This window comes from Phocoena phocoena, chromosome 2 (assembly GCF_963924675.1).
Source record: "Phocoena phocoena chromosome 2, mPhoPho1.1, whole genome shotgun sequence".
NCBI classification, from domain to species: domain Eukaryota; kingdom Metazoa; phylum Chordata; class Mammalia; order Artiodactyla; family Phocoenidae; genus Phocoena; species Phocoena phocoena.
Window position 1 is genome coordinate 77,048,270 of NC_089220.1, and position 12,389 is coordinate 77,060,658.

Consider the following 12,389-nt stretch of genomic DNA (forward strand, 5'->3'; position numbering starts at 1 on the left):
AAATATCATATGATATCACTCATATGTGAAAACTAAATTTTAAAAAATGATATAAATGAACTTATTTATAAAACAGAAACAGACTCACAGATTTCAAACACAAATTTATGGTTACCAAAGGGGAAACGTGGAGAAGGGGATAAATTAGGAGCTTGGGATTAACACCCACACAGTACTATATAAAAAATAGATAACCAACAAGGACCTACTGCATAGCACAGGGAACTCCACCCAATATTCTGTAATAACCTATATGGGAAAAGAATCTGAAAAAGAATGAATATGCGTATACGTGTAACTGAATCACTTTCTGTACACCTGAAACTAACACAACATTGTTAATCAACTATACTCCAATAAAATTTTTAAAAAAGTGAAGGGAGTATAGATGGGCCAGTCCACGTGGGGGACATGCACACAGTGCTAGGGGTCATCTGTACTTTCTGACAGAGAGGGAGCATCCCAGTGACCTCTGGGATGAGTGGCTGGCTGTGGCAGGTACTGCCCAGCGGTCACCAGACTCTGCCTTCTTGTCCTGAGCAGAGAGGCTACATTTCCCAGCCTCCCTTGCAGTTCTGTGGGGTCACGTGACTGAGTTCTGCCCAGTGGAAAGTGGTGGATGTGATGTACACTGCTTTCATGCCTAGCCCCTACCCTCCCTCTCTCTTTCCAGCTGGATGTGGAGTTCCAAGGAAGGATTACAAATCCCAAGGGTCTCCTTATTGGGATCCAGCAGCGCTGGCATCACCTAGGATGCCAGAAGTACAGATGCTCAGACCTACCCCCGGACTTACCAGATCAGACCCTTCATTTTACCACGATTCCCAAGAGATTCATAAGCACATGACAGTCTGTGAAGTCCTGTCCTGGGGGACAGTGGGGCCGCTACACAGAAGGAGCCTGTGTTTCTGAACGGCCACACAGCACGGAGCCCTCCCACTGGCTGGCCTCAGACAATGACTTCACTGTGAGAATTTGGGGTTGTCTGTCTTAGGCATTAGGCTTCTCTAATCTGTACACTGGCCCAACTTGAGAATTTCCCTGGCCCACTTTGTGGATTCATTTGCTACTTAGTTGTAATCATTTTCTTCAAAGACACCACATTTCATCTAAGATCCTCTCTTGTGCTTTTAATCTCCATTAGTCACTACCCCAGACACAGGCTCCTGGGGGAATTCTGCTTTAAAGGTAAGAAATAGGTATTGTACATCCATGGACATATCATTTGGCTGTTGCAGTTTTGTCCTCAGACTTATCTATAAAAACAATTTTTAAAAATGCAAAATGGGGCTTCCCTGGTGGCGCAGTGGTTGAGAATCCGCCTGCCGATGCAGGGGACACGGGTTCGTGCCCCGGTCTGGGAAGATCCCACATGCCGCAGAGCGGCTGGGCCCGTGAGCCATGGCTGCTGAGCCTGCGCGTCCAGAGTCTGTGCTCTGCAACGGGAGAGGCCACAACAGTGAGAGGCCCGTGTACAGCAAAAAAAAAAAGCAAAATGTACTTAATTCTGTGAATTTTTGGTCAAGTTGTATATTTGAGAAATGAGTGCTTTGCTGCCCCTGAGGAACAGATTCTGTTCTCGCTGTGGATGCGCGAACTGGGTGGTTGGGAACGCGTCTACGTTGGCTGCCTGGGAACTCAGAGGTGATTTTGTGGAGCTACTGTAGCAGGTCTGTGGGAGTTAATGGTTTGCTTCCCTGTGCTCTCTTCTGCACCGCCCCCTCCTGCCCCAAATCCCCACCCCAGGTTAACTTTTCAGTTCTGATTTATACTTTCTCAGGACCAATGATATTACTACTTTACCATGTATGTTTCTCACACGTGGCTCCAAATCCTTGTGAAACAAAGAAGACAATAAAACATATTAATCTGTGATAACACTGAGCAGGTTTGGAGTAAGGTAGGTTGTGGAGGGACAAGGGAAAAGGGCATATTTTGCTTTTATTATTACATGCTTACTCCATAGAAAAATTAGAGGGTAACTGTCATAATTTTCAGTAATTGTTCTTTTTACCCAATAACATTGGTGCTACCAACATAGTCAGTGTGTTTCTTACTACTAAGAGCCATCTGTTGGATGAGATGAGACTTGTACGTATATGTGAGCTACCATCCAATCATTCAAGATGAGACAGGAGTAGATTCTGGTTCTACGCATCCATTCCTCTAATTCAGTCATTACACCTTCAACAAACATGGATTAAATGCCTGTCGGGTATAACGTATGAGCTGGGCACTATGGGGTCTACAAGGTCCCTGCTGTAAAGGAACTTAGTCTCTGAGAGAAGTATACATGTTATATAAGGAAAGGCAGAGTGGAGACACCATGTAACAGTGTGCACAGTTGTACAAGGATCGAGGAGAGGAGATCATGTCCAACTGGGATTCAGAAAAAGCTTCATGGAGGGGGTGGCATCTGAACTAAGTTTTGAAGACAGATACAGTTTTGGCGGTTTCTGGAAAAGCTGAAAGAAGCCATTGCAAAACTGGTTATTTACTAAGTGTGTTCTGACCGTAAAGCAGTCCTGGGAGCAACGAAACGAGGGCAGCTTTCCTGTCTAAGGGCTCCTCTTGACATGTGCCCATAGCTCATGGCTCAGGCCACAGGTTACCCGGGTGCTTATCAATTACCCTCATTACACTTTGCAGACAGGAAGGAACACGTTGGAACGTAGCGAAGCTGGGCTGAAGCAGGGGCCTCATGCCTGCTTTTGATTTACCACATTTGGGAAAGCAATTACGGCCCCCATATATCTCTTTTTGTTCTTTGCCAGGCAATTTCACAGATGCTGAGGACCACAGCTTTTTTTGTTGTTGTTTCCTAAGGATGATACCTATCATCCAAGCAGTGCTACGGAGGCTTGTTCTCCTGGACCGCCTGAGACATGTCTCCGATGTGCAGCGCCCCCATCTGATGGCGAGCAGAGAGGGCCAGTGACCAAGCTGGGTTCTCTCCACTCCACATGAGCCCAGAGGCCATCCCTCACATCCAATTATGCCATCTGCTCTTGAAATGCACCCCCTCAGCCTTGGAGTACCTGCCTGCTCGCTAACAAGTCATCACAGCAACACCCATATATGGGGCAGATGTCGAAGGGTCAGGTTAAGACATATTTTAATACACTTTCCCAAGATCATTGTGGCTTAGAGATATAATGCCATAAAAATGGAGATGTTAGAACTTTAAGAGACCTCAGAAAAACTTGATGTAGCATTCCACCTTCATAAGTGAGCTGGCGATGGCTCCATTTTACCGCTGAAATGACTGGGGCGCAAGGTCACACACCTGTTTTGTATCAGAGGGAGAGCCCCACAGCTTGCCCCCTCCGGCTTGTTCATGCAGATCCACTTACTTCACCTGGTTTGACTCATGGCAAGTCTGATTTCATTTGAGAACATGCCATGTTGCCAAGACTTTCTACATCATTCTAAATCTGATTTCTGTACAGCTTCTTCACAAAGCTTGGTATTAGCTGTTTCACTACTAAAGCTCTTAGACCCGAGGGTGCGCGCGAATCCTGCAGCTGGCCTCGTATGGGTTTGAGCACCCCACACACAGCCAGCTGTGGGTTAAGGGGTAATGATGAGCCAGGCTTGGGAAGCTGGTGGAAACTGAGGGGACCACCCAAGATCCAGCGTGACTGGCTCGGAGTGTGCTCCTAGGGAGGAAGGGTCTTTCAGGACCTCAGTTTCCAAAGGTAGTATTATTATTATTATTTTAAATCAAAGCCAAGAAAGAGAGTAGTCAACATCCTCTCAGTAACACAAAACACTTATTAAGCAGCAGAAAGGGAAAAGCCAAGTAAAGTTAATCACCGTTTGGGGTTCTTTCTATACCCACCTTGTGATTTCGCCCGTGCTTATCCAACAGGGAGATGATTGACTTGATGTGGCCTTCTGCTATCAGGTTTAAGGCTTCTGGGCTTTCAATCAGGATGCAGTGCAAAACTTCCAAGATACCTACGCGAATACCACAAAAACCATTTGGACATTAAATAACCTGCAGAACTGATTATAATTAGAAACCTGAGGGTGAAAGGACCATCCTGAGTGAACAGAGTATCATCATTTCTTTGAATCTATTAAATACTTCCAGCCAGAAGAAAAATGCAGCCACCTCGGATGGCTCACTTCAGGAGCCTCTGAGGCCAACCAGTCTGTAATTCAGAAGTGAGTTTGTTCATCACTAACCCCATCTCCCTCTTCCTGGACAAAGCCAGGATCCTTCTGTGTAGAGAAGCAGCTTTAAAAGAGAATTCTTAATTTGATCAAACCAAACAATACTTAATTTAAAAACAGATGGAAAATGGGATACTTAGTTTACTATAAATGCTAAAGGTCATTCAAGTAATTTAGAAAATAGTCTGAGTGTTCCTTGAATAAGAATTTTTCTAGGAATCATCCCAGAATTTTATTTTAGAGGCACTGCTATGTCAGTAAACTATAAGCTCACAAATAAAGGCTATTTGGCTTTGTGCCCTTTCCTGGGCACACTGGATGGTTTTCTGTATTAAGTGAAGGTTGAAGAAAAACTAACAGGTGCCCTTGCAGCCTAGCACCTACAGGGTTAACACCGGGGTGGAAATGCATGGGAAGTCGTTGGCCAATATCTTTCTTGGTTCTATTGAGAAGATTCCTCTTGATTCTGTTTCTTTCAAGGTTTTCATCAATTACCCTAAAATGTAGTCTGGCCCATGGGTGGAGGCACTGAAGAAAACAGAGGCTTTGGAAGAAGACATATGTAGGTGGATGGTCCTGGAGGAGCCTTGCCTTGGCCTGTCCAAGCTCCTGCCATCTCTAGACGATGAAAAGAGCATTAAAAACCTTTTAGCTTCCCAGATGGGGGCCCACACCTTTCACGTTCTCTCATCTCTGAGGAAGCAAACTGCAGAGCCTCAGGGCATGGTCACTTACCAACGATGACCGCTCTTCTTGGCTCAAATTCTCTGGGAGTCACCACGAAGGGCTCTAGATAGGATGTTAAGGGTGATTCAGGGGGTATGAGGATTATCATTTCCTCTAAGTTCTTGGTCATCCTTCAGACCTGCTTCTAACCAAAGAGCTGAGAGCACTACGTCCAGACAGGGTTTAGAAACCCAGAGAATAACAGTCCAAGTAGCAGTTAGAAGGGGACCAGCACCCTGGGGTGGGGAGAGGGCGAGTCAAGAACCCAGAGGGTGGAGATGAAGGCAAAAAGTGAAAAATGAAGCAGAAAAGGAAAGATATTTGAAGCATGGGTTAAAGTTGTTCAATCAAGTTATAAGAGTGCCAGGAAAATTTAGGACTTTATATTTCTTTTCGTCGAAGTAATTATTGAGGATTGCTTGCAATCCAGTGGAAAAAAGAATTGTTCAGAGATTCAACTTTGTTTTCTTTGTTTTAACAGAAATTAAAAAACCCCACCTTCTCCAGTTCTGTTTCCTATCACATCTTACCTGAGGAAGATTCTAGTCTGTCCAATTTGCTGATTAGCCAATCAAGGTTATTGGAGAATTGAGCGCAATTGTTTCTGTTTCCACGAATGAGAGCAGCTGTGAACAAGAACACATTTGATCATGCAGGTTAAATGGCACAGTGATGGGCCTGAGAACTTGGGGTGCTGTTCAATACTCCACCTGCTTTAACACTCTTCCCCTCCCAAGCCCTTTGATACAATCCTGTTTCTACATTTTGGAGAGTAAAAAATCTACCATTCACTCAAATATTTTCAGAGATTCTACTGTGTACCAGGCATCTGTCTACTTGCTGGGAATAAAGCAGTGGGTTCTATTGCAACAACAGATTCCCTGCCTTCGTGAAACAGGAGAGAGAGAGAGACAATGTACACACAAATTAATAAAATTACTTCAGATAGTGACAAGCAAGAAAATAATATCTGCTTGGTTACTGGCTTAAGAATTCAATTTCCTCTAATGTTTTCTTAACTCTAGCTAGAGACCTGCTGTTCTTCGGTGCTAAAGGAAGGCATTCAAATGAACACAACTGAAAAGGCTGGTTAAACTAATAGGCAAGTCATAACAAAACATGAAAACTCTAAAATATCTAAAACACATCAGTACATGACAGTGGTTCCCAAAGTGTATCCCTGGAGAGGAATGTCAGTATCACTGAGAACTTGTTAAAAACACAATTTCTCTGGCCTTATCCCAGATCTACTGAACCAGAAGCTCTGGGGATGGGGCCCAACATCTGTGTTTTAACCAGCCCTCCAGCTGATTCCGGTGCTTTGCTGGTTATCTGAGGCCCACTGGTAGGTGATACTGTAAAGGGAGAGAGAGAATATGCTGTCATTAGGTTTCCACCTATCTAGACCAAGTAAACTTCTCTCCATAGGCCTGTAGTGTAGATGCAACTCTGGAATAAGTCCATGTAAGTTGACTGGCCCCCAAGTAGCCTGTTCTTCACGCTGTTGGCTTTCAAAGACTGCGGGTTTGACAGATGTTTGTAAGGTACTTGGATAAGGAAGTGTCTTCCTCAGGACCTCTGCTTTGTACCTGCACGGTCACCGGAGGGCAGAATTCAGTCTGAGCTCCTACCCCACTTTTCGGGTTGGCCCTAGCAAGGGATTAACCTCGAGGCTCTGGGGTCAGGCTGTCTGGGCTCAAAACAGTTCCATCACTTACGACATATGTGACCTTAGCTAAGTTATGAGCATTTCTTAGCATCTGTTTCTGCATCAATAAATTGGTACCTACACCTCACAGTGTTGCTCTGTGGATCAAAAAGAGATATTGTACTGCCTGGCATACAGAACTCAACAAATGTTAGCTATTATTGTGATAATTACTACTGAGTTCGAGCCACATCACTACAAAATGTTAGAGTTGGAAGAGACTTTATGAGGTCACTAAATAAAGTGGCAATCTAATCTGCCTGACCCTTGACACAGAGAATGAGTCCAACCTGACTTCTCTGGCCTCCCCTCTGGCCTGCTCAGCTTTCCATGGACTTCCTCTCAATGGGGCATTTACATCACAGCGAAGTACGAAAATACTGCCATGTTACCATGGCTGAGCCATTACCGGTGGCCACCTTCTTGCAGAGGCTGATGCTGTCTTCCTCCTGCAGCCTGGCAGCCCGGGCCCATGTGATGGCATCAGTTACAGCAGGCACCGGGAGGTCACCATACGCTCATAGTTGTGAAAAGAAAGGCTGGATGCTGGAACATCCCTACTCTTTGCCTTTTTCTTTCCACCAAAATGAAATAAGGAACAGGCCAAAGCAGCAGGAATCATGACGGCTCAACAGGTGGACAGTGAAAGGGCACACAGTTGAGGGTAAACATCCTCAAACTGCAGGTGTCAAAGGTCTAGAACCGGAGGGTACCTGAAACGTGTTTTTGTCTTGCTTCATTTTAAAGATGAAGAATTGAGGTTCGGGGAGTGTGACTGTCAAGGGTTTCACAGGTAGTTTTGGCAAAACTGATCACTATTTGCTTCTACTTGCTGACATCTTGCTGTCGGTTTGGAAAGTACGATACGCTACCAGTTAACAGAATGAATGGCTGGCTTAGAATCAAATGATTTAACAAAAGCTTCCAAAGAATGAGGCTGGATGACAGCCTTAGCTTGTCCCATGGAAATACCTACAGACCACCCTTGGCCACCTTCCCAGGGAGAGGGCTCTGGGTATGTACTTACCCAGCAATTTGTAGAGGAGGTTCAGAATTTCTTTCCAGGCCATCCCACTCTCCTCCCTGGCAATCCCTGTGAAGTGTGCTATGCTATTGTAGATATTTAAGCGATCAATGCAGTTTAACACAAGGGCCAACATTCCCTGTGAAGGTGAGTTGGGCAAAAAGAAAAAATACTTAAGATCATGGGATCCCTTTTGCTCTTTCCTCTCCAATATCATTCACCTTTTAAAGCTGATAACGCTAATATGCACCACTTCATGGTGCCAGTTTGGATGTTGTTTTTTCCTCCCCAAAACAAAACATGCATTTTTATGCCTCAGGGACCTAAATAGCATCCATTTGGGGAGTATCAGCAGTCTCCTCTGACGGGTTTGCTCCCCACGTGTTTAACTCAATCCGAGGACATACTGAGGAAGGGGGAGCATGAATGAGTCTCACAGAAGCCTGCCCTGTGTCAGGTGTGAAATGATTCTGACTCACCCAGAAACAGCCCTGGATATAGGACCCATTTTTCTCTTAGATGCACAAGACATCTCCCCATCCCCTTGAAAAGAGGTGGAATTTACAGACAATAAGACTAAAAGAGGATTTTAAACTACTTTTCAGCTAATTTACAATACTATACCGCCCAGTAAAAATATCGGTGCCCAGCTGTTCTTAAAGAGCAGGAGGGAGGTGTTAAGTGTACTTTCAGCAGACCTATAAGGCACACAGAATGTTCCCCCAGCCAAAGTCTGCTCACATCAGAAAGCTGGGTAGGGACGGGGTCTACTTCCCATGCCATCAACTTTGGAAACGCCCAAGGGACGAGCCCTGTGTCCAGGAATGGGGGGCTGCAGGAATATGACCATGGCCTTCCAATTAGTGCCAAATCATCACGTCCAAGTTCAGAAAAGGCATGTGACTTGTCTAAGGACACACACAGCCAGGGATGGAGCCAGAACTAGGGCGAGGGTCCCTAGAGCCCCAAGTTAGTATTTCTCCTATATCCGGGCCCCATCCCAAGTGACTTAGATGCTCAAGTTCGACTTGAGACATAGCAGCATCCGTATCTCTCAAACCAGCTCCTCAGGCATTTCTGATGTGGTGGAACCTCGGCATCTGTATTTTTCCAACAAGTTTCCAGGGTAATTCTGACACCTTCCAAAATGTGGTGATCACAGCCAATGCCATACGCTCATAGCTGAGATTTATGGAAGATGAATTTTGGATACATAGGTGACACTGAGGCTTTAAATTAATCTGGTTTGAACGTGCCAACATACAAGCGTGACAATGTTCACTGCTAATGTGATCAGGGGTGCCTACAGGGAAGGGCGGCTTCCAGGGAATCCTTTTCTTTCCAGCTTCCTCTCTCTCTTGTTCTCTGTCTCTTTCTTAAACACGTGCATGCATGGAGACAAAGCTAAATTGTAGTCATTGGGGGTACTTTAGCTCTGGACACAAAGAGAATCTCAATTTCTAACGTTTTGGACTTACCTCTTCCTTGAAAAGATTCTGTCTGTTTTTGAGTGAGCGGAGCTTGTTCTGCCTGTTCTCATGCTGCATCTCCTCCTCCGGGGGCTGGAAGTAGGCGATCAAGTCGTGTAAGGTCTGCAGGACCTCTTCTATCGGCAGGGTGACAGGGGCTGCTGTGCGGCTGTTTCCACTAAAACCACAAATATGGACGCGGCTCAGGCAGTGGGTCCCCAGCAGGGCTCTGACAAGTGTCCACTAGGTTCTGGCTCCTCCCTGCCCCACTCTGGGCACACGGACTGCTGCCTGGGCTAGTCGCTGTACAGATGACCACAAATTGTAGTTTGCCGACAAACAGAGCAAAGGGAGAGGACTTCTGATTCAATGTTAAAGCCATTTCATAAATCAAGGGAAATGACCCTTGGCCGTCTGCCATCATTTTTTCTTTTTAAGTGGAAACATGTTTATAAATAATAAACTTATTAACCCATAGCTCTTTTAGACTATCACACGTTTTTGGAATGGGTTAAGCATTGGCTGGAAGGGGTTTCATCAGTAGGTCTCTTCCCCCATCTACATCTTTGTCTTCTGTCTCTCTCCATGCATCTTTGTGATACCTCTGCGTGTGTTTTTCTCTTCATATTTGTGTGTGTGCAGGCACCCCATGTGTTCTGTATGTATGCTTCCCCACCCCATTTGTTGATGTCTCCCTTGCTCTCTGTATCTGTCTCTCTCTCCTTCCTCTGTGTGCCCTTCCTCTGTTTATCTGCCTCTCCCCTAGCGTCCCATCTCTCAACATCCTTCCTCTCTGTCTCAACATCCCCATCATCTCCCTCACTTGTTCTGTTGTGTTCCTCCCATCCTGTATGTGTGTCCATCTGACTCCCTCTGCCATAATTTTCCAAACAAATCTTAAAGTTAAATCCTTTCAACACAGAGAGACCACAAACCTCCACAGATGACAAAATGACCCTTCATTTTCCCATCTCCTTGAGAGGGGGACACCAGTGAGCCTTTCAGAGGTGAAGGCTAAGAAGAGGAAGGGGGAAATGGACCCAGCCCTCATGGAACTGCATCTGTGGCCCCAGCAGAACGGGAACTGATTCCATGTGTAAATAACATCAGGGTTTTTCCTTGGTGGTCAATTTCTAATGAGCTGTCCTTTCATTTACATCAGATTCGTTTATATATCAGACTGGACACACGCTAAGAAAAGATCGTGATCTAGGCCTAAAGCAAAGGCTTACGAACAAGCCCTGAAAACACTCAGGTTATGAGGTAACGATAATTCCATTTTTGTATAAAAATGCCAAGTGCACATGATGAGAGAAGAGTGAATTACAGGCAGGAGGTATTTCTCTGCAGTGTGTCCTCTGGCCCATGGCAGGTGCTCAGGCAGCGGTTATTAATGACTCTCCGGGACATTATTGGACACAGAGGAAGAGAATCCCATGTGGATATGAGGTGAAGGTTTGGGAACAAAAACCCAATCAGAAATGACTCCCCAATTCTAGATTCAGTGAAGAATGAATTCATTTTCCTCAGTATTTCTGGTCTAGTTGCAGAGTTTGTTTTTCTCTCTCCCTCTCTCTCTTTTTTTTCTTTTGAAATATTTTGCATTTACTAGAGATACTCATGCCAGTTTAGAGAAAAGTGTGTTTGTTTCTTCATGTGATAAGAAATGAGGATGAAAGAAGAGGTTTGCAGGCATTTCTGTAGCTTGATGGGGCAGTGCATTGCTACACAGAGGGTTGGAAAGCCCCGGGTCTCAGGCATAAAAAAGAATGAACTTCTGCCATTTACACCAATGTGGATGGACCTTGAGAATATTATACTGAGTGAAACAAGTCAGAGAGAGAAAGACAAATATTGTATGATATCACTTATATTTGGAATCTAAAAGATAATACAAATGAATGTATATGCAAAACAGACTCACAGATACAGAAAACAAACTTGTGGTTAACCAAGGGGAGAGGGAAGTGGGGAGGAACAAAATAGGGGTATGGGATTAACAGACAAACTATTATGTATAAAATACCTAAGCAAGAAGGATATATTGTACGGCACAGGGAAATATAGCCATTATCTTGTGATAACTTATAATGAAGTGCAATCTGCAAAAATACTGAATCACTACGCTGTACACGTGAAACTAATATAATATTGTAAACCAACTATACTTCAATTTCAAAGAAGAGAAACACTTGGGGAAAACTGAAGAAAAAAAAAAGGGAGACGTTTTATAATTATAAGAGTCAATTTTGGGGGAAGATATACCTATTATAAACATAAAGCACCCAACAACAGAGACCAAAATATGTGAAGCAAAAATTGACAGAATTGAGGGAGAAATAGACAATTCAACAATAATAGACTTCAGTTACATCTTCAAGCAGGTAATGTAATAAGCTATATAAATAAAGGATGAAACCACATCACTATCTCAATAGACAAAAAGAATCTGACAAAATCTAACGCTCATTGAAGACAAAAAGCTCTTAGCAAACTAGGAATAGAAGAGAACTTCCTCAACCTGATAAAGGGCATCTACAAAAACCCTGTAGTTAACATCATACTTAATGGTCAAAGACCAAATGTTTTCCCACTAGTTCAGGAACAAGACAAGGATGTCTGTTCTCTCTGCTTTATTCCACATTGCAGTGGATGTTCCATCCAGTGCAATCGTGCAAAATAAAATAAAATAGAAATAAAGGACATTCTTATTGGAAAGAAAAAAAAAAACCTTTTTATTCCCAGATGACATGATCCGGTATGTAGAAAATTCTAAAGAATCCACACCAAAAATTATCCCCGGTAGAATAAAAAATTTCATTTAAGTCATAAGATACATGATTAATCTCTATACCAGTATTTATAGACACCAGCAGTGGACGATCTGAAATGAAATTAAGAAATCATTTCCATTTGTAGTTGCGTCAAAAATAAATACTTAGGAATAAATTTTACGAAAGAAGGGAAAGATTTATACACTGAAAACTGTAATATCTTGCTGAAAGGAATCCAAGAAGAATAAATAAATGGACAGACATTCTATGTTTATGGATTGGAAGATTCATTATTAAGATAAAAATTTCCTGAAACTGATCTATAGATCCAATGCAACATCTATCAAAATCCTAGCAGACTTTCTTACAGAAATTGACAAATTCACCCTAAAATTTATATGGGAATGCAAAGGACCTAGAAGAGACAAAATAATTTTGAGAAAAAGTACAAAATTGTAGGAGGACTCACTCTACCTGATTTTAATACTTACTATAAAGCTACATTAAGG

General features: G+C 43.5%; 1 protein-coding gene across 1 annotated transcript in view; it reads right to left on the minus strand.

The window, feature by feature from the left end:
* The window catches only part of RYR3 (ryanodine receptor 3), a 374,244-nt gene that overhangs the window by 253,008 nt on the left and 108,847 nt on the right, over nucleotides 1–12,389 (minus strand). Inside the window, exons 13-16 of the mRNA XM_065871700.1 lie at nucleotides 9,116–9,284; nucleotides 7,641–7,776; nucleotides 5,436–5,531; nucleotides 3,842–3,960 (exon numbers count right to left, since the gene is read on the minus strand). Of these exons, the coding sequence (XP_065727772.1) occupies nucleotides 3,842–3,960; nucleotides 5,436–5,531; nucleotides 7,641–7,776; nucleotides 9,116–9,284 (520 nt within the window). The remainder of the gene's footprint in view (nucleotides 1–3,841; nucleotides 3,961–5,435; nucleotides 5,532–7,640; nucleotides 7,777–9,115; nucleotides 9,285–12,389) is intronic.